The sequence below is a fragment of the Terrapene carolina genome, unplaced genomic scaffold, assembly GCF_002925995.2.
Source record: "Terrapene carolina triunguis isolate 2854851 unplaced genomic scaffold, T_m_triunguis-2.0 Scaffold58, whole genome shotgun sequence".
NCBI lineage: Eukaryota > Metazoa > Chordata > Testudines > Emydidae > Terrapene > Terrapene triunguis.
The window spans coordinates 104,767,156-104,789,604 of NW_020664409.1; the positions used below are offsets into that span (position 1 = coordinate 104,767,156).

The 22,449-nt window shown below is 41.1% G+C and overlaps 1 protein-coding gene across 1 annotated transcript in view; it reads right to left on the reverse strand.

Moving 5' to 3' along the window:
• TRAPPC9 (trafficking protein particle complex 9) overlaps window positions 1-22,449 on the reverse strand; it is an 848,931-nt gene that overhangs the window by 485,491 nt on the left and 340,991 nt on the right. Inside the window, exon 19 of the mRNA XM_026646706.1 lies at window positions 13,342-13,452. Coding sequence (XP_026502491.1) covers window positions 13,342-13,452 — 111 coding nt within the window. The remainder of the gene's footprint in view (window positions 1-13,341; window positions 13,453-22,449) is intronic.

The following is a 22,449-nucleotide window of genomic DNA, read 5'->3' on the forward strand; positions in this document are numbered from 1 at the left end:
AGCTCTAATCAAAGATGTGGCAAAGTAATACTACAAGTGCTCCTAGCAAAGATGGAGAACTTACTTTTGTTTTATGCCCTTTATGGTGAAGGGGAACTTTAGACTTTTATACCTTTAACTAAAAATGAAAAATCAAATGTCTTTGTAAGATATATATGAAAATTGTATGTGAATGGCCATCTGTTTCTTTGCTCTCACTACAGTCTGGCATTATTGTTCAGAATAAATAGTGAAAATGAATTTCTAAGGTTGTTTTGAAAGATTTTTTTAAAAGTTACTGGATCCTAGGTGTTTTAAGCCTCCGGATTCTAAACAAAGTCCCCTCAATGCCTCATAAGAACATAAAAATGACCATACTGGGTCAAACCAATGGTCCATTTAGTCCAGTGCCCTGTCCTCTGACAGGGTCCAGTGCCAGATGCTTCAGAGGGAATGAACAGAACAGGGCTCTTTATTGAATGATCCATCCCCTGTTCTCCAGTCCTAGCTTCTACCAGTCAGAGATTTAGGGACACCCCAGAGCATGGTGTTGCATCCTTGACCATCTTGGCTAATAGCCAGTGATGGACCAATCCTCCATGAACTTATCTAATTCTTGTTTGAACCCAGTTATACTTTCAGCCTTCACAATGCCCCCTGACAATGAGTTCCACAAGTTGACTGTGCATTGTGTCAAGATGACCTTCCTTATGACTGCTTAAAACCTACTGCCTATTAATTTCATTGGATGAACCCTGGTTCACATGTTATGTGAATGGGTAAATAACAGTTTCTTGTTCACTTTCTCCACACCATTCATGATTTTATAGACCTGTGTCATTAGTAGTCTCTTTTCTAAGACCACTCTCAGACTTTTCATCTCTCCTCATATGGAATCTGTTCCACAGTCTTTATAATTTTTGTTGCCATTCTTTGTACTTTTTCCAATTCTAATATATCGTTTTTTAAGATGGGGTAACCAGAACTGCATGCATTATTCAAGGTGTGGGCATACCATGGCTTTATATAGTGGCAGTATTATATTTTCTTTATTATTATATATCCCTTTCCCAATGGTTCCTAACATTGTTAGCTTTTTTGACTACTGCTGCACACTGAGCGAATGTTTTCAGAGAACAATACACAATGACCTCAAGACCTCTTTCTTGAATGGTAACAGGTATAGGCCTTCCTGGAGCTCCTAGGCATAATTAACAGTATACACCAAAGGCTGTGAACAAGAGTAGGCCAGGTGTTGGCAGAATAGCAACACATTAGCTAACACTAAGTAACCTCATTCCTGACCTGATAGGATGGTACCGGAACACCCAGAGTTCTCAAGTAGCTGCATAAACACATTCCTAGGAGATGGAACAGGGACACAGACCCCTTGCAAGATAAGGAAGGAATGACAGGATAAGGGATGAGGATGTTTTGTTTGAACTCGCAGGTACAAGGTATAGGATAATGAAGAAAAGCATATGGAATGTAATATGTAACTTGCTTCTATCAATATATAAAAGCAGAAGTCATAGGCGGGACATCTTGTGCTAGCGTAGGGGACAGCATCCTGGTATGCTGATTGCATGGGAATACACGTGTTAGTGTACCTGTAGCTCCTATGGGGCACTAGGACCAGGCTTTGTCGACGATAAACCTGACCCAGGACTTTTGCCACTGAACTGAGACCCTGGTCTTCCTTTATGAACAAAATCGAGATCTGCTGAATTGCAACCTGCACTCTCTGCAAGGGCAGCTAACACTGGAACTCCAGAAGCAGCAGCACTAGCAGTATTAACTTATCAGCCTGAACAACACTCTGCAGCACAAACAACAGCAGCTAATTTAGACCTCATCATTTTGTATGTATAGTTGGGATTATGTATTCCAATGCATTTATCAACATTGAATTTCATCTGCCATTTCCTTGCCCAGTCATCCGGTTTTGAGAGACCCCTTTGTAACTCTTCGCAGTCCGCTTTGGACCTAACTATAGTAATTTTGTACAATCTGTAAACAACTTTGCCTCCACACTGTTCTCCCGTTTTTCCAGATCATATATGAATATGTTGAACACCCTCCTGGCCTGGGTCCCTAAGCACACACTTGTGGTGCAAATCCTCTATCACCCTTTCCTGAGAGTTTAGACTATGCAGCCCAATGCCTAGCACCTTGGAACCGGTACTAACTCCTCAGACTCTCCCCATAGCCTAAATGCACCCACTCTCCCAGTACTCCACACACAGGGCATAAGGTGTAGCACAAAACACATACAGACACTTTGCACGAGGTTCTACAGTATTATTGCTCTCTTTCTTTAATAGGACAAGAAATACAAATACAAAGATCTATACAAAAACAAACATCTATGCATTCCTGTGCCTCAGTTTCCTTTGCTCTGCAGAGCATTCTTTGGGCTGGGGTCTGGTCTCCTGGAATTGCCCGGTATTCATCTATTGTAGTGCATTGCTTGTGTGCTGAAACATGGAGCCTTCTCTCCCACTTCAGCTTCTCTGCCTTGACTGATCTATCCCCTTCCCCATCAAACTTCCTCTCTCTGTCTCTCAGAATCTGACCCTGATACACACAGCCTGTTTGTTTGTTTATTTATTTATTTATTTAAAGGCTACGATTGACACCTTGGTATCTTTATTCTGTGTCTGGAGAGTGTAAATACAGGAAATATGCCTATGCTACATTATAGTGCCAACTAAGTAACATCTTGGCAGTCAAGCCTCAGTTACAATATGGACTAGCACTTGGGATGAGGTAGGGGGAAATGAGACACACTTTGCCATTGGGTTTCACAGATATTAGCTGAGAGCAGAAGAACTGTGAGATTCAGAGATCACGGGTTCCATTCCAGGCTCTGGGGGGAAGTGTTTCTAGTGGTCACTTTTGCTTATTCCTCCATAGTCTGACCATTCTGCCCCATCCCCTCCAAGCTGTTCATATCCCTGTCCTATCTCTTACCCATCCCTGGCTCCTCGACCTAATTCCATTTTCTCTGCCTACACAGTCCCAGTCCCCACACCTCGGGTTTCACATCCTAGTCCCAGTCTCCTTGCCCAGCTGACCCGTGTCTCCCGATCTGATTCCCCAGAGTCCCAGTCATCCCTCTGCTCCACATCTCCCCCAACTTCCAGTCCCAGTCTCATTGCCCACCCAATCCCAACTGCCTCTCTCAGTCCCTGGTCTGATCCATCTCTCACCTCCCTCACAGCCATATGTAGTTCTCCCCTGCACACTGGCTGATAGTTCCAGACTCACTCCCCAGGTTCCTCATCCAATATCAGTCACCACTCCTGACCTAGCAACCTATCCTAATCTCTCTACACATTGAGTCCCTGCACCAGCTACATGTCAGACCTGCCTCCGCACTCACTCCACCTCCCGTCCCCTCCCCATCTGGTTCCCAATCTTCTCTCCCAGCCCAGAGCTGGGCTTTATATTAGACAATGGGAGACTATGTTCCTTTCATGGGCAGAAGGAGGAGGGAAATTGAGGCAGGCATTCCTGTCTTGCTGCAGCTTGCTGCTGGAGGGCATTTCAGATGAGGCCACCCTATAACACAGAATAAAATTTATAACATCTTCATCTCAGTTTTCACCCCTTGTATTCTGAAAGTAAGAGTGGCTCTTTGTATGATGACAACTTCTTTAGGAGAGGAACAGACAATTCATATAAAGGTGAAATCTCTAAGGGCTGGTCTATACTTAGCCGCTAGTTCGGCGGCTGGAAATCGAACTTCCAGGTTCGATTTATCGCGTCTGGTCTGGACGCGATAAATCGAACCAGGAAGTGCTCGCCGTCGACTGCGGTACTCCAGCTCAACGAGAGGAGTACCACGGAGTCGACGGGGAGCCTGCCTGCCGCGTGTGGACCGTGTCTGAACCGCGGTAAGTTCGAAGTAAGGTATGTCGACTTCAGCTACGTTATTCACGTAGCTGAAGTTGCGTACCTTACTTCGACTTGGGGGGTTAGTGTAGACCAGGCCTAATAGTTTAAGTAGATTCAGATTTTCACATTCTTTACACTTGGAAAGACATTCTTTCATAGGAAGATGTTGCTTGGTCAGCAACTGTGTATGGATCTCCTTATTGCCAGTCATTTAATCAACTAAACCATTCTTAGTGTCTGCAAGTATTAGGACATCTGCAGCTATTGACTGTAGAATCTTTGTTTATCTCATATGCATGAAAGACTTTCATAACTCAGTTATGGTGCACCACAAAGACAGATGACAGGGTTGAGCTACTGAGATCATCACCATGATAAATATCTTTCCACTGATTATGTTGTTTGAGATTCTTCAATGCCAGACATGCTGTGCACAGAATGTAAATTCAAAGGCAATGCATGATATGCTGTACAAAACTAGATATCTTGAGGCATGTAATGAGATAACATCTATTACCATAAATTACGAAGTGATTTACGCGTAAACGAGGGTTGTCATGAAATTTAATTTTAATGGCTTGATAATCAAGTAAGAAACACAATAATTACCATAACTAAGTTTTTCAATAAATTAAAATCACTGCTGCTGGCAATACATTATTTTTGTTAACATGCATAATACAGCTCCTTTCAAGAGCTCTGTCTGATACATTCTGCTATTTTAATTTTGTAGTAACCACCAAAACACTATGACAAGTAAGTTGTTACTACCGATTACATTCATCACATTTCAACACTCTTACAAAACAGTCCCTCAAAAGTCTCCTGTAGAGTTGAGCAGCAGCTTCTCCTGCATTAAACAAAACTAATGTAACAGCTAAACAGCATTAGAGGAGGCAGAAAGATTACAAAATGATACTACTAATGTTATAGCCAAGTGTGGAATTTTCCTGCAGATACAGTGTCACGCACTTTAAATGCTAAAGTTAGAATCTAACGTACAAGTGATTTTCTCAAAAAAATTTGCAAATGGGGGGCTCCGGTAACATAGAAAAGTGATTTAAGACAAATTTGCCCAAAACCATATATAATAAAGCTCATATCTCTCATTATCATGAGCTGTGTATTCAACTGTAGGTTAGCAAAATACACACACATTATTCTAGTACAACAAACCTATTTTAATTAACTGAGGCTACTATACACATCACTCAATCTACCCAGAAGGTCACCAGCATCAATTACAACTCCCTCACACAAGCCACTAATGACAAACAATAACTTCCAATGTATATATTAGAGCCGGAAGAAACTCAGCTATTAAAGTTTGATGAGCTGCAAAATGTGTTTTGTGTTCTTTTGCAGCACTTGAGAGTATCTTTCCAGTGAATCCAAAACATTATCAACTGAAATTGTAAGCCAAGACTCTCTCCTCTCCCAAAGATCCCATCGCTTTCATCTATTGGACGGTTTGGTGGCCAGCAATCCAGGCCCCCCCCCAACTCGTATTTTCTAAAGGGGTCAGCGAGCACAGAACTCTTCAGTAAAACAGTATATTCCAAGTGGACCAGGCCTCCAAATGGATAAAGTGGCCATCATAGTAGCAGGACCCACAGGAGCATTTTGAATCCCACAGCTACTGAAAAGGGAAGTATGAAGTGCACTCCCATGAAGATATCTTGGGGATTTGGGCAAAGGATAAAAACATATCCCTGCCAGCTCCCCAGACACAAAGATGAACAATAAGAACATAAGAATGGCCACAGTGGATCAGACCAATTGTCCACCTAGCCCAGAGTCCTGTTTTCCGAGAGTGGCCAGTGCCAGAAGCTTCAGATGAACAGGGTGCTTTATCGAATGATCCACGCTGTCATCCAATCCCAGCTTGTAGTAGTCAGAGGTTTAGGGAAACCCAGATCATGGAGTTGTGTCCCTGACCATCTTGGCTACTAGCCACTGATGGACCTATCCTCCATAAACTTATCTAATTCTTTTTTGAACCCAGTTACACTTTTGGCCTTCACAACATCCCCTGGCAACAAGTTCCACAGGTTGACTGTGTGTTGTGTGAAGTAGTACTTCCTTATGTTTGTTTTAAACCTGCTGCCTATTAATTTCATTGCGTGAACCCTGGTTCACGTGTTATGTGAAGGGGTAAATAACACTTCCTTCACACCATTCATGATTTTATAAACTTCTATTGTATCCCCCTTATTATCACTTTTCCAAGCTGAATAGTCCCTGTCTTTTTAATCTCTCCTCGTATGGAAGCTGTTCCAGATCCCTAATAATTTTTGTTGCTCTTCTCTATATCTCTTCCAATTTTTATATACCTTTTTTGAGATGAGGCAACCAGAACTGCATGCAGTATATAAAGTGTGGGCATGCCATGGATTTATATACTGGCATTATGATATTTTCTGTCTTATCTATCCCCTTCCTAATGGTTTCTAACACTGTTAGCTTTTTTAACTGCTACTGCACACTGAGCTGATGTTTACAGAGAACTATCCACAATAACTCCAAGATCTCTTTCTTGAATGGTAACAGCTAATTTAGATCCCATCATTTTGTATGTATAGTTGGGATTGTGTTTTCCAGTGTGCATTACTTTGCACTTTGAATTTCATCTGCCATTTTCTTGCTCAGTCACCCAGTTTTGTGAGATCCCCTTAGTAATTCTTCGCACTCTGCTTTGGACTTAACTATCTTGAGTAATTCTGCATGGTCTGCAAACTTTGACACTTCACTGTTTACCGCCTTTTCCAGATCATTTATGAATATGTTGAACAGCACTGGTCCCAGTACAGATCCTTAGAGGACCCTGCTATTTTCTTCTCTCCACTGTGAAAACTGACCATTTATTCCAACTCTCTGTTTCCTATCTTTTAACCAGTTACTGATCCATGAGAGGACCTTTCCCCTTACCCCATAACTGCTTACTTTGCTTACGAGCCTTTACTGTGGGACCTTGTCAAAGGCTTTCTGAAAGTTCAAGTACATTATATCTACTAGATCACCCTTGTCCACATGCTTTTTGTCACCTTCAAAGAATTCTAATAGATTGGTAAGGTATAATTTCCCTTTACAAAACCTCTGTTGGCTCTTCCCCAACATGTTTTCTTCATCTACGAGTCTGATAATTGTGTTCTTTACTAGTTTCAACCAATTTGCCTAGTAATGAAGTTAGACTTACAGGCCTATAATTGCCAGGATCGCTTCTGGAACCTCTTCTAAAAAATCGGTGTTACATTAGCTACACACCAGTCATGTAGTGCAGAGGCTGATTTAAGCGATAGGTTATATACCACAGTTAGTAGTTCTGCAATTTCATATTTGAGTTCCTTCAGAACTCTTTGGTGAATACCATCTGGTCCTGATGATTTATTACTGTTAAATTTGTCACTTTGTTCCAAACCCCCCTCTAGTGAAACCTCAATCTGGGAACATGCCTCAGAGTTTGTCATCTAAAAAGAATGGCTCAGGTGTGGGAATCTCTCTCACATCCTCTACAGTGAAGACCAATGGAAAGAATTCATTTAGATTTTCTGCAATGGCCTTGTCTTCTTTGAGTGCTCCTTTAGGGTCTTGATCATCCAGTGGCTGCACTGTTTGGCAGGTTTTCTGCTTCTCATGTACTTACAGAAAAATGAACAACAATTTTTTTTTCTTTTACTGGTTGCTCTTCTAATGCTTTTTAGCCTGCCTAATTTACTCCTGCGGGAATTCTGTGCCACTGTGCAATGCACAATTTTGCAGAAATTAACGCTGTGCACACAGAATTTCCTTTCCCTCACAGAAATGGGCTGCAGTGCTGCTAGCAGCCACTAAGGGCTGTGGACCCGGTACAGCCCAACTTGCACATAGAAGACACTGCTTGGGGGAGGGGGAGGGAGCTAGAGGGTTCCTGGCAGCTGCAGTTTCTCAGCATGCCCTGGTGGAAGGAGAGGGCAGTGCACAGGAAACTCTGTGCAAGCCTGGGACCGAGCATCAGGCTGTTTCTCCCTCTGGATCCTGGGCTCTGTGGGAGGAGGGGGCGGGTGCCTGGGCAAGGGGGGCCCCCACAGTTGGGGTCTCGGGGGTAGAGGGGTGGGTATCTGAGCCAGCGGCCCCCACTGCTGGGCTCAGGAGGGAGGGGGTTCAGCTATCTGGGCTGGGGGGGAGGGGGCACTGCTGGGCTCTGGGGGGTAGGTGGTGCGTGTATCTAGGCCGGGGGGGCCCAGTGGCTGGGCTCTGGGGGGGGAGGGTTGTGGGTGTCTGGCCCCCCGTCTGGGCTCTGGGGCGGGAGAGAGGGAGAAGGAGGGGACAGAGAAACAGGAACTGGGTTGTCATAGGCGTTTCTTTAACTCTACTCCTCAGGAAATTTTTTGCGCGCATCTGTATTATTACAGACATATTTGCTGACAGGTATTTTGAAATAAATTACCAAAATAATTGAAACTGGCGTGATTGTGTACTGTTATTTCGACAAATAAAATTTGCAGAATTTTTAATTTTTTGGCGCAGAATACCCCCAGGAGTACTAATTATACTTTTACACTTGATTTGCCAGAATTTATGTTTCTTTCTATGTTCCTCAGATAGAAGCAGCACGCTAACTGGTCACCCCTGAACTGCTGGTCATTTCTCCAAAACAAAGGGGATAAGGAATAGAAATTGATGAGGCAAGTATATTCCTCATATTTCCTTATTCTACATATAAGAAAAAAGGAATATGCTCGCACAGATGCTATTGTTATGTAACTCTTAAATATTTATTTAATGGTAACCACTGAACATTCCATATACAAATGTATGTTTTTTCAAACTACAATGGCTGTCCTGTAACCTTCATCAGTTACTCAGAGAATGATTATCAGTAGTAGTAGTATTGTAGCACTAAAGAGCCCCCGTGATTGCATTATTTTGCAGGATAAGACAATTGTTGCTGTCAGTGTTTTAATGTATTACAGCGGTGGTTGGGAAGGGAGGGAACTCGCACACTTTTCTTAAAATACCAGATAAATAAAGCTTTACTATGTTGAGTGGAATGATACAGTAGTGCTTATGCTTTCCACAGCCTATTTCAAACAGTAGTATGTCACAGTGCACCACAGAACTTTTAGTGCATTATAACAGGGTCCACATGACCAGGCTAGTGTGTCAGGCTAGTACACTGTAGATTTATACCCTAGTTGGCCATGCAATAAGTCTCTATATAGACAAGCCCTGAAGGAGGGGCTGGAGAGTGAGGGGAATGGGTAGGGATAAAACAAAAGAGAAATGAGGGCAATATTAATGATGGGTGACAAAGGAATTAATGGAAATACTGGGGATGGAGAAAGAACAAGGAATTGAAAACTGACTGGAGGTGAACATGTCAAACACCTAATCATTTATTAACAAAGAGTAGTCCAGAAGATAGGAAAAAAGGGGCAAGTGAGAATCCAGTGGCAAGGCTCTGTTGGCAAGACCAGTGCACCCTGTCCCTGAACAGCAAGGAAGATTGAAAAAGGCTAATTTCTGCATTTTTCATATTGGCCTCTAGGTAGTAAAATCAGCCTTCTCACTGAAGGGGTTTGGTAATCTTCTCAGGGCCTTCTTAAAGGCAACTTAAGTTTGTCTAGATGTTCAATTATACTAACTGTAGAACTATGGAGGCAAAGTAAGAGCTATGCAGTAATGCTTACATTAAAAGTACTTATTATAACTGTGAAACAGAAGATAAATTAATACAAAATACACATAGTAAAGTGCAATTTATAACCCAGATTACAACATTCACAATAATGTGATTTTAGTTTCAGCATAAAATATTTGATAGGAGCACATAATATGAAAATGTAAATGTGAAACAAGCTGTGAAGTTCTTCCTTGATAAATAACCCTACTGGAGGAGTAAAGTACTTGGAAATGTTTACATCTGTTATGACATTGGCATTTCAGACTATTTAAATTAAAGTTAGTAAACCTGAATAAAAATAAAAAGGAGCCACTTATTCAAACTTATCGACCCAATAAAGGGTCACTGTGCTATTCACAGTCAAGCAGGAAGGGGATACCAAAGGGGGGGGGGCACAAGGATCAGTTCTGGGTCCAATTCTGTTCAATATCTTCATCAATGATTTAGATAATAGCATAGAGAGTATACTTGTAAAGTTTATGGACGATACTAAGTTGGCAGAGGCTGCAAGTGCTTTGGAGAGTATAATTAAAATTTAAAATGATCTGGACCATTCAGAAATGGTCCAAAGTAAATAGGATGAAATTCAACAAGGATAAATGCGAAGTACTCCACTTAGGAAGGAACAATCAGTTGCACACATACAAAATGGGAAATGACTGCCTAGGAAGGAGTACTGCAGAAAGGGATCTGGAGGTCATAGTGGATCACAAGCCAAATAGGAGTCAGAGTAACACTGTTGGGGGGAAAAAAAAGAAAAAAAGGGGGGGAGGGGAGAGAGAGAAGAGGAAGACATCAGTCTGGGATGTATTAGGAGTTTTGTAAGCAAGACATGAGAAGTAATTCTTCCACTCTACTCTGCACTGGTTAGACCTCAACTGGAGTATTGTGACCCGTTCTGGGCACATTTCAGGATAGATGTGAACAAACTGGAGAAAGTCCAGAGAAGAGCAACAAAGAATTAAAGGTCTAGAAAACATGACCTATGAGGAAAGATTGAAAAAATTGGGTTTGTTTAGTCTGGAGAAGAGAAGACAGTGGGGACATGATTACAGTTTTCAAGTACATAACAGATTGTTAGAAGGAGAAGGGGAAAAAATGTTCTTCTTAACCTCTGAGGACAGGACAAGAAGCAATGACCTTAAATTGCAGCAAGGGAGGTTTAGGTTGGACATTAGGAAAAACTGGAATAAATTGCCTAGGGAGGTTGTGGAATCTCCATCTCCAGAGATTTCTAAGAACAGGTTAGACAAACACCTGTCAGGGATGGTCTGGATAATACTTAGTCCTTCCATGAGTGCAGGGGATTGAACTAGATGACCTCTCAAGGTCCCTTCCAGTCCTATGATTCTATTACTCCCATATATTATTTTATACCACCCAAATCTGTGCTGGCTCTTCACAAAAGATATACTCCTTACTCCAAAGAGCTTACAGGTTTTTTTAAAATATGGCTGAGGTTCAGAAACACTATGGAAAGGATGTGACACGGAAGGGCAAGGGACACAGCAGCACAATCACACATTTACTATGGTTAGGCATGGCACATCTTGGTGATTGTTAACGTTTTTCTTTTTTTATCTTTTTAATTAAACATAAGGAACACAAGACTGTATATTATTGTCTTATTTAATCCAGGGATCATGGAAGAGGTGAATTCTATAATAAACAAATGGCAAAAGTGCAGCTTCAATCTGAGACAATGAATTTCCTGAATGTGGCGGCTCTGGAGTCACTAAGGCTGACAGTGCCCAGTAATTTCAACACTGGCATAAGATCATGAATCTTCATATTCAGTTCAGGATTTTGTGGCCAACATGAGGGTTATAGGACTGTCCCAGGTAGCTGCAGACTCAGCTTTGGATCTAGTGTTTGGGTTAGAATCAGAGGGCTGGATAAAGTACTCCTCTCACGGAAAATCATTGGCTCCAATGGCTTGAAAATATAGTTTCTTCTCCTGGAGGAGTGAGGAACTTATTTTGATGATCTGCCACTATCAATGGTACTGGAGTGTTTCCCCTTTCATGGTTTCATCCTCACAAGTAGCCTTGGTTTAATGATGATTTGTGAGAGATGAAAAGCAAGGTGTAGGACAGCTAAAGAGCTAATGGCAGAAATCCTGGGCCAAAGAGGACTTATTGGGACAAACATTTCCTAAGGTCATGAGGTATAGTTGTGTGCCTCTTGAGAAGAACCACCATTCCATATGGTAGAGAAACTGTTTAATGAAGTTTTCCTTCTCACGGGGGCTGATTTGACTACCCCTCACTGAGAGCAAATTTCTGGTTATTTTGCAGAGAAAATTACTTGGATTAAGACTAAGTTGCCCACATCAATGACAGTAAAGCAGGATATTGAGAAGTTGAAAGCCAAAATTCATCTGGGTTTTGAACTGTGGTGGTTGTGGTTCTGAATGTGATCAGAAAATTCTATTCCACACCCTGTTTGGACATAAGGCCTTCTTGGCTGATGAAAGCTTAAAGGGAAGTTCTGGGTCATTTGGAGGCAGACTGTCAATACCACCTTTAAGAAGGGCAGAATACTGAGAGCTCTTAAGGAAGTAAGTGCATATCTTAACTGAAGAAACCATCACTTGATGTCGACACTTGTCAGTTATCAACCAGCATCTCGTCTTCAATTTTTGTTTCAGAGTATGGAGAAGATGGCAATGAAACGCCTTTCAGAGACAGCGAAGGAGCCAAATTCCCCTACCATCAACCCAGGAAACCTTTTTCTGCCTAAATTCCTGAAGTACTCTGTGTAGACTCATTCCTCCAACCCACACCAACTCACCTCTCCCCACAACCTGGGAGGAGGAAGGGGGGAAAGAATATGTAAATTGATGGCTATTTTGCTAGAGAGACAGTGTGGGGGGTGCTGGATATTTTACCCAGATAATATAATGTTTATTTGTATGTAAGGCATAAACTTTTTGAGGAAGCCTCTTGTTATTATTTTGGCATCACAACACTGATTTTCCCCCAATGATAAAATAAATTCACTTCCTATAAGCACCACAGAAGAAATGGGGTCTTAGGAAGGATTTGATTGATAGGGTAATGGTCTCAACACTATTTATTAACTGTTTAGGACTGTGTCCACTATGTTCCATGCACTTTCCAGAGATTAAAGAAGGATGGTACCTGTCCATATGAACAAACAGTCTAACAGCTGTGAAGTGGACAGGTTAGGAAAGGGGATGGGAATACTTCTAAGAGCTCCTGCCTAGATAAGTGCCCAAGGAGATGAATGAAGGGAACAGACTACAGAGCTAACCTACTGTAATTGCTCCTGTTTTCTTTTTCTCTGTTTCCATTTTCTTTTGTCTATTTCTCCTTTTCACAGAATGGTGGTTATGGTAGAAGTAAACTGAATGAAGAAAGGTCTATTCTGTGCAAAGATTATATATCAGTGAATTCAATCTATTTCAACCAATAAAAACGGAGGTTTCAACATCAAAATACACTCTGTTTAAAGTGCATCAAGAACCATTATATTATAGAAGTTTTAGGAAAACATAGCCAGTCATCCAACAGTCCATGTCATTTGTACAATGCTGAACCCATTCTTTCGCTCCACAAGTAACAGTCACCTTGTGCTCTGCAATTAATTTTTACTGGAAGAAAACTGCAGACAAAATAAATTACAGCGAGACATTCTTAGCACTCAAAGATGTATCTTCAGAGAAACAAAAATAGACTACAGTCTCTGAAACTGTACAATTTAAAAAAAATGAATAGCTCACAAAAGTTGAGAGAATAAAGCTATAGCAGTATCTTTTTAATGCCAAAAGCACTTACCGCTGACATTCCCCCGCATGCAGAACTAGATCTTCGTTGTTTTTAGCACTAACAGTCAGCTCATGTTCAGTTGAATTGAAGACATCAAGGAGTAGATGGCATTGTCGGGTGCTGTTTGGAAACGAAAAATAAATTAATACTGTAGCTTTAGTAACACATAGAGTATTTGAATTACATATATTATGGACTCTAAAATTATATTTACCCTCATCTATTCCAATTATAGTATCTTAATTTTTCCTCTAAAACTAACTCTGATTAAACCTTGTTGAAATTTAAAAAGAGCATGCATAGTTGAACAAGAGCAGAATTTAATTATACTTATGATCTGCACATGACTATGTCACCTATCTAGTGGGATCACTTCTAAGTATCCTCAAAAGTACCAAGTACAATCCAGAACCACCTTTATTAGCAGACTGCCGCCATTAAACAATGGATTTTTTGTCAATTCTTTGAATGCTCATTTAAGACCGTTTTAATATACACGACTTTGTTGACAAAGTCCTTTTAAGACCCAAACTACTAAGATCAGTGTTGTTTCAGAGAAAATGAAGGAAGACGGCAGAATCAGCTGGAAACAAGGAGGAAAGTCAACAGCATGTTATAAACCCACCCAATTTTCTACAAACCACTAGCAAGCACTTCATGAACAACTGATTCAGAGACCAAACTGGGAACCATTTATCTAGAACATCCCCTGCAGCATTGTTCATTATTGTACATTTACTAGAATTTTGTTCAGTTGAGTTTTTAGAAGTCTTAAGAAATGGAGCTTCCAAATTTAACTTTCGATCTTCACTGAAAAATCAGTCCCTGCAGGCTGCAAACTATTTTTGTTGCTCTTCTCTCTGAACCCCCCTGCAAGTTGTCTCTGTGTCTAGTAATTAGGGGTCCAGAACTGCACTGTTTGTAGAAGCTTTAGTTATTTTCATTTTTAAAACTGTCCCTTTGAAGTATTTACATGAACATAATATGAAATTTCCTCATAACAGAAACATAAGGTTTTCATCTATAGATTGAAATTGAAGCCTAAACTGTTTGAGAAAGGTAGAAGGGAAGTAATGAAAACACTAAGGGCTGGTCTACACTGCGGGGGGATCGAGCCAAGATACGCAATTTCAGCTACGCGAATAGCGTAGCTGAAATCAAAGTATCTTGGATCGAATTACCTGGGGTCCACACGGCGTGGGATCGACGATTACGGCTCCCCCGTCGACTGCGCTACCGCCGCTCGCTCTGGTGGAGTTCGGGAGTCGACGGTGAGCGCGTTCAGGGATCGATATATCGCATCTTAACAAGATGCGATATATCGATCCCTGATAAATCGATTGCTACCCGCCGATACGGCAGGTAGTGAAGATGTATCCTAGGTCTACACTACAACCTTATATAGGTATAACTACATCGCTCAGGCATGTGGAAAATCCACACCCCTGAGCGATGTAGTTATATCGACCAAACCTCCAATGTAGACAGCGCTGTGTTGGCGGAGAGCTTCTCCCGTCACCATAGCTACCACCTCTCGTGGAGGTAGATTAACTACACTGACAGAAGCAGCTCTCCCCCCACTGGCGTAGTGGCATCTTCACTAAAATGCTATGGTGGCACAGCTGCACTGGTGCAGCTTTTTAAATGTAGACCAGCCCTAAGATTCTTGTTATGTCTACTATGACTAATGAGAGAAAAAATATTATATAACTGTTCAGAATCCTAAGGACGAAGGGGAATGGATGGAGCTTTGACATTACCAAGGGTCAATCTGGACTGATGGACAGCTGTGGTCCCCTCAGTTCCCCAACTTGGGGTGTCGTTTACACTGTTTCGCTGTGAGAGCAACCACTCCTGGTCTACTCACTCACAGCCACCAGCATGTAAATCACTCCCAGCTATACGGTATGAGTGCTATAGCCAGCCACTATTGAATTACACTGCAGGGCAATATCAGCAAACTCCCAATCCCAGACATTCCCGCAGAAATATCTGTCTTGTACTACACAGAAGCCTCTTGCACAATACAAGCTCATACAAAGTCCATCATTTCATTAATAGAAAATTATATGCATAAATCTTGTTACCCCAAATGGAGTTTCCCAAACACTTCAATCCAAACAAACTGGTTTAGAATAAACAACAAAACAAATGTATTAACGACAAAAAGATTTTAAGTGACAACAAGTAATGAAGCGTATAAGTCAGAATTGGTTACAAGGAAATAAAAGGTGAAAGGCAACTAACACCTCACTTAACAAGCTAAGTGAATACAAAGCAAAAGGTCTCTCTCATCACATGTTGCAACAGTCTTACTGCCTGAACCTCTTTCATTCAGGATCTCCTCACCCTTCCCCAGTGCAATGCTGCTTCCTTTGTTCTTCAGGGGTTGATGCTGCCATGGGTAGAGGGCAAGGGTGAGATGATTTGGGACATATGGCCTTTCCTCTTATAGCCCTTTCTCTTCTGCAAGAATCATCTCCAGCTGACGTTCAGGAGACAGAAAAATTGCATGGTCAGGACCATTAAGCTACTTTGTCAAAATGTAGATCTTTTGCCCACACCCTCTCTGCTGCCGAAGAGTGGCCACTTAATCAGGTGATGGTGCATTTGATCTTGTTGACACCTGGCTGAGGCTTTGGTTAGCCTTTTGTCTCTAGGGAACTTGTTTGTCACTGCCCTTCAGAACATGTCCTGGTAATATCGTACAGTGGAATCTTGTCTCTTTGCATACAATGTTGCCACACATTTTACCAGGCCAACAATGATCAGCAAATCATGAGTTTTTAAATGATACCATACACAGTATACTTTATAAAAAAAATTAGCATAATCTTGTAAAAGGGGTGGTCCTTGAAAAGATAAGAGTGGGTGGAGTTCTGAACTTTCAAAGGGGAGTGGGATTGGTTGACAAACTTCTGGAAGGTAGGTGGGGCATCTAACATGGTTCTATATAAACAGGGCCCTACCAAATTCCCGGCCATGAAAAACGCATCACAGACCATGAAATATGGTCTTTCCCTGTGAAATCTGGTCTTGTGTACTTTTACCCTATACTATACAGATTTCATAGGGGGAGACCAGCCTCTCTCAAATTGGGGGTCCTGACCCAAAAGGGAGTTGCAGGGGGGTTGCAAAGTTATTTTAGGGGGGTCGCGGTATTGCTACCCTTACCATACCATGCCACCCTTACTTCTGCGTTGCTGCCTTCAGAGCTGGATGGCCAGAGAGTGGCAGCTGCTGATTGAGGGCCCAGGCCTGCAGGCAGCAGTGCAGAAGCAAGGGTGGCAATACCATACCATGTCATCCTTACTTCTGCGCTGCTGCTGGCAGCGGCTTTGCCGTCAGAACTGGGCTCCCGGCCACCCACTACCGCTCTCCAGCTGCCCAGCTCTGAAGGCAGCATCGCTGCCAGCAGCAGCACAGAAGTAAGGGTGGCACTACCGCAATCCCCCTCACCCCCTACAATAACCTAGTGATCACTCCACAACTCCTTTTTGGGTCAGGATCCCTACAATTACAACACCGTGAAATTTCAGATTTAAATAGCTGTAATCATGAAATTTACTGTATTAAAATCCTATGACCATGAAATTGATCAAAATGCATCGTGAATTTGGTAGGGCCCTATATATAAAACTAGTTAGCTCGTCACATTTTTTAAGTCTTCACAGTGTCAAATTCACTAGGTGGTTATTTCTCATTCTAACTGCAGTAAATGTGAAAGCTGCTAATCAATTCCATTGTCACAGTTTCAATGGAAACCTAGTTTGAAATAATTAACAAAGAACTGGAGCCACACAAGGACAAAATCAAAAATGACTCAAAGAAGCTACTGAACTTTTCCATTATTTAGCCAAAAACACTGTAAAGAAGAGGCTGAAATGTCGCTGATAAAAAATAAACATCAGTTCATTCCCTCTCCTATATTTTTCACCCCAAATCTTTATTTGCAAAGGAGGCTGTGTCACAGTTTGTTGCAGTGAAATAGTGGGAAATTGTGTAAATACAATGGAGCAGAAAACAATTTGAATTTTGAATTGTCACATTTTACAAAGTACCATCCAGCAAACTCAGTATCAATCAAGGTTGTTTAACATATTCAGATTGGTTCAGCAACATTTTAATAGGACGCAAAAGTATAAATTTGGTAAAAGTTTATCATTAGCCAATATAAGATACCACACAGTGGTAGGCCTAACTAGTTAGTAGACTGGATTTTCAATTATTATCCTTTGATGTTTCACTTACACAATTGTAGACTTTTCATTTTGGACACTACACCTATCTCCAGGCCACACTGCAGGAACAGCTGGATTGGCACCTTGTCCTAACCCTCCGGGCAGGGAAGGAAAGGAGGGTACCAGCTGGGCAGCGGCCACAAAAGGCCCCTTTTGGTAAGTATTAATCTTTTACAATTTTGTATATTACACAACATAAAAAACACTTTGGTTATCTATAAATTTAATCCCCTGTACCTAGGAAGCAGAAAAGTTCTGTCCTTAAACTGAATGTAGGTCTGGTCTACACTGGGGGAGAGGGGAATCGATTTAAGTTACGATTTAAGTGAATAACGTAGCTGAAGTCGACGTACTTAGATCTACTCACCACGGTGTCTTCACTGCGGTCCGCCTGTGCCTCTCGCAGAGAACATGAAACAATGGGTGTTACCATACACACTATAAGGAGAGTGATCAGTTAAGGTGAGCTATTATCAGCAGGAGAGAAAAAGAACTGTTTGTAGTGGTAATGAAAATGCCCATTTCCAGCAATTGACAAGAAGATGTGAGGAACTGTAGGGGGGAGGAAATATAGTGTGTATGGTAACACCCATTGTTTCATGATCTCTGTGTATGTGTGTGTGTGTGTATATATTATCTTCCACTGTATTTTCCACTGCATGCATCCGATGAAGTGGGCTGTAGCCCACGAAAGCTTATGCTCAAATAAATTTGTTAGTCTCTAAGGTGCCACAAGTACTCCGGTTCTTTTTGCAGATACAGACTAACACGGCTGCTACTCTGACAGCACATCAGAGTGATCATCCCACCAGGGATGCAACGTAGGGATGCAGTTAGAACAGCATGTGGTACAGCAGGGCTGGGTGCACTGCGAGACACCACTGCCCTGTTGTGCCATTCAATGGGAGCACCTGTCAGGGGGGGACTAGTCCTCCCTGCCAGTACAAGAGACAGACAGGCAAAAGTTAAGAGCTGCTGCTGAGTGCTCTGTTTCCCAAGGCCTTTGGGCTTCAGGCATGTTGCCTATGTGTTCCTGTGTTGGACGCTCTTGCTGTAAGTCAATCAATTCCATAATAGAGACTGTTCCCTGTTTCAGTTAGTTGGTCCAGTTACTCTCACACTAATGTACTCGTCTCTTGCTTTTTTATGGGCTGATGCCATTCATTTCAGCCCTCTGTGTCACTTTTACAGTCACTATCACCAGTTTTATTTTAGCTACTGCAATCTGTACTCTTGATGAGCAGAACTGTTAGATAACATGAAAGGTGCTTTATGAAATAAAATTAGTACTTTTGACATTCACATTCTTATAACTACACTGATCAAAACCCTTTTACTTTATTACTCATTCTTGCAAAATATGGGATTTTCAGTTCTTTGTGTTGTCCTATTAAACTACAGGAGGCACAATTTTTTTCTTAACTTAGGGAGGCTCACTATGACAAAGTTTGAGAAACCCTGGGTTAGACAAACACCTGTCTTGGATGGTCTAGATCAGTGGTTCTCAAACTGGGGTTCGTGAACCCCTGGGGGTTCACGAAATGTTACAGGGGGTTCTCGGGGAAAAATTCCTTAATGGCGGACAGAGCTGTCCTTAGGGACCCCGGGCAGCACAGGACCAGCAGCCCGGAGCCCCTGGACTTCCAAGAGCTAAGCAGATCAAAGCGAGCATATCTATCACACTGAGGAGATTTAAACTTCAAGACTCCTTATAAGAAATGGAAAGGGAGGTGGATATTTTTTGCTGTTTTTAAAATTAAATAGGCAGCTAATCTTGTTTTTAAAATTATTATGAAGAACAAGTTTAAGCTTTGTTGTAACGTGTGTTGTTTGCCTGGACTGCTCAAGACCTGAATGCTTGTGTAGGAAGAACTCTTTGAGTTGGCTTCTTAAATCCCTTCATGCTGTTTCACGTCTGATACTCCTTGATGAAACATAGGAGCCTTGTCTTATAACAAGCTTATTCAAAGTGATACAAGCTATGAAAGTGAGATCTTGGAAGAGCGTTGCCCTTTTCATAAATATAAAAATACTGTAGTGATAAATAGTAATTAATAATAAATAGTGTATAATAAGCATGTCATAAAAACAAATTTTATATTTCCAAGATCACTGCTTTTATAATTTATACTCAGGTAAAGGAGAAAATCCCCGGAAATATTCATTTTTAGGAGGGGGTTCGCGAGACTTGACATTTTAGTGAAAGGGGTTCACAGGTGGTTAAAGTTTGGGAACCACTGGTCTAGATATACTTAGTCCTGCCTCCAGGCAGGAGGGGCTGGATTAGATGACTTCTTAAGATACCTTCCAACACTACATTTCTAAGATTAAATATGGACTCAAGCTTGTGAAAGAAGAATAGTAGATGTAAATTGGTGCATTTTAATTAGCCTTTTCAATGTAATGTACAGGATGTGTTAGCACATACATATGAAAGAGAGTAAGAGTAGATAGTAAGCTCACATTTTAGTTGGCTATTTGAACCCTCAAATTAAATCTGGTGGAAATGTTATCACTATCTTACGCAGTGTTGTAGCAGCCCTGTCGGTCCCAGGATACTAGAGAGACAAGGTGGGTGAGGTAATATCTTTTATTAGACTAACTGTTGGTGAGAGAGAAGTTGGTCCAATTAAAGATCTCTCACCTACCTTGCATCACTATCTTAAGTGCTCCTAAGGCACCAATCACCTTGGTATCTAAGACATCATACAGGAAAGATCATTTCCCAAATTTAAGTCTATTTGAAACACAAGGGAACTGAGGGGAAAAAGTCTGTATGGTATTTTTCCAATAGATCACTTGGGTATCATTGTTCTCTCATAAGAACATAAGAATGGCCATACTGGGTCAGACCAAAGGTCCATCTAGCCCGGTATCCTGTCTTCCGACAGTGGCCAATGCCAGGTGCCCCAGAGGGAAAGAACAGAAGAGGTAATCATCAAGTGATCCATCCCATCGCCCATTCACAGCTTCTGGCAAACAGAGGCTAGGGACACCATCCCTGTCCATCCTGGCTAATAGCCATTTATGGACTTATCCTCCATAAACTTATCTAATTCTTTTTTGAACCCAGATACACTTTTGGCCTTCATAACATCCCCTGGCAACAAGTTCCACAGGTTGACTGTGTGTTGTGTGAAGTAGTACTTCCTTTTGTTTGTTTTAAACCTGCTGCCTATTAATTTCTTTTAGTGACCTCTAGTTCTTGTGTTATGAGGAGTAAATAACACTTCCTTATTTACTTTCTCCACACCAGTCATGATTTTATAGACCTCTATCATATCCCCCCTTAGTCGCCTTTTTTCCAAGCTGAAAAATCCCAGTCTTATTAATCTCTCCTCATATGGCAGCCATGCATACCCCTAATAATTTTTCTTGCCCTTTTTCTGAACTTTTTCCAATTACAATATATCTTTTTTGAGATGGGGTGAGCACATCTGCATGCAGTATTCAAGATGTGGGCATACCATGGATTTATATAGAGGAAATATGATATTTTTTGTCTTATTATCGATCCCTTTCTTAATGATTCCCAACATTCTGTTCGCTTTTTTGACTGCCGCTGCACAGAGAACTATCCACAATGCCTCCAAAAATCTCTTTGTCGAGTGGTAACAGCCAATTTAGATCTCATCGTTTTATATGTATAGTTTGCATGTTTTCCAATGTGCATTACTTTGCATTTATCAACACTGAATTTCATCTGCCATTTTATTGATCAGTCACGCAGTTTTGAGAGATCCTTTTGTAGCTCTTCGTAATCTGCCTGGGACTTGTCTATCTTGAGCAATTTTGTATCAACAACTCTCTCAACAACTACTAAAGGTAACTGATAAGTAAGTGGGGAACATCATCTCTTAGTAAATTAAAAAAAATACTGTGGGGTTTCACTGTATAGGTCACATTGCTAGCTTTAATAAGAAGATGCATTTCCCAGCTGCATTCAAATTCTTCAGGAACACTTCAATGGCATATTTTTGGAACCCAGGGAAACTAGACCAATAATATTTTATGTTATGAATTGCCAACTGAAAATCTGAAGCTATAAAAGCATAGCCTGTCTCATAAAAACTAAATAAGAGCAGTTTAACATCTCATATAAAACTTAAGCAACAAAATCTGATACAAGTTCAAGGCAAATTAATTTAAAAAGTTAAATAAGCAGAGAAAGCGTAAGTGCAAACTTTGACTTGTAATTCACAGCATCTAAGTATTTGGATTCAGCAGAGAAAAGATCAATAAATCAAGAAAAAGTGTGTTTTACTTAATGAGAAACATTTATTCACAGGTGTTTTGAAAATGATAAATTTCTACTATTTTTCACTTTAAAATGTAATATAGTATGATAAACGACGGGGCTTGGTGCTGGGAAATCAATATTACGAAGAACAAGAGATAAACAGCTTTGTTGATCACCAAAACCATTAGCATAGAATAAATACAGAGACATGATGAGCACATGAAAATAATAAAGTGCATTTATGAACATGCAGTCAACTCACATATGTAAAAAATAAAGGGACAATAAGAACCTTTCGGCAGTGGCTGCAGGAAAAAAAGCTGCATACAAAGAAAGATTTAAATATTATATATTATTTTTGGCCCTTTTTCAGCAAAGCACTTATGCATCAGCTTAGTTACTTCAGCATGTGCTGAAGTCCATCCCCATTCAGCAATCACTTGAGTACACGCTTAGCTTCCATTGACTTTACATGCTGATGTGTACGTTGGACACAGATGGACTAAAGCTAATGAATATAGTTAAGCATATGCTGAAGTGCTTTGCTGAATTGGAACTATCAAGCACCTGTTACTATGCAGAGAAAGTATACATAAGAACATAATTGGACTCCATGGAAGCCTTAACTACAAATCA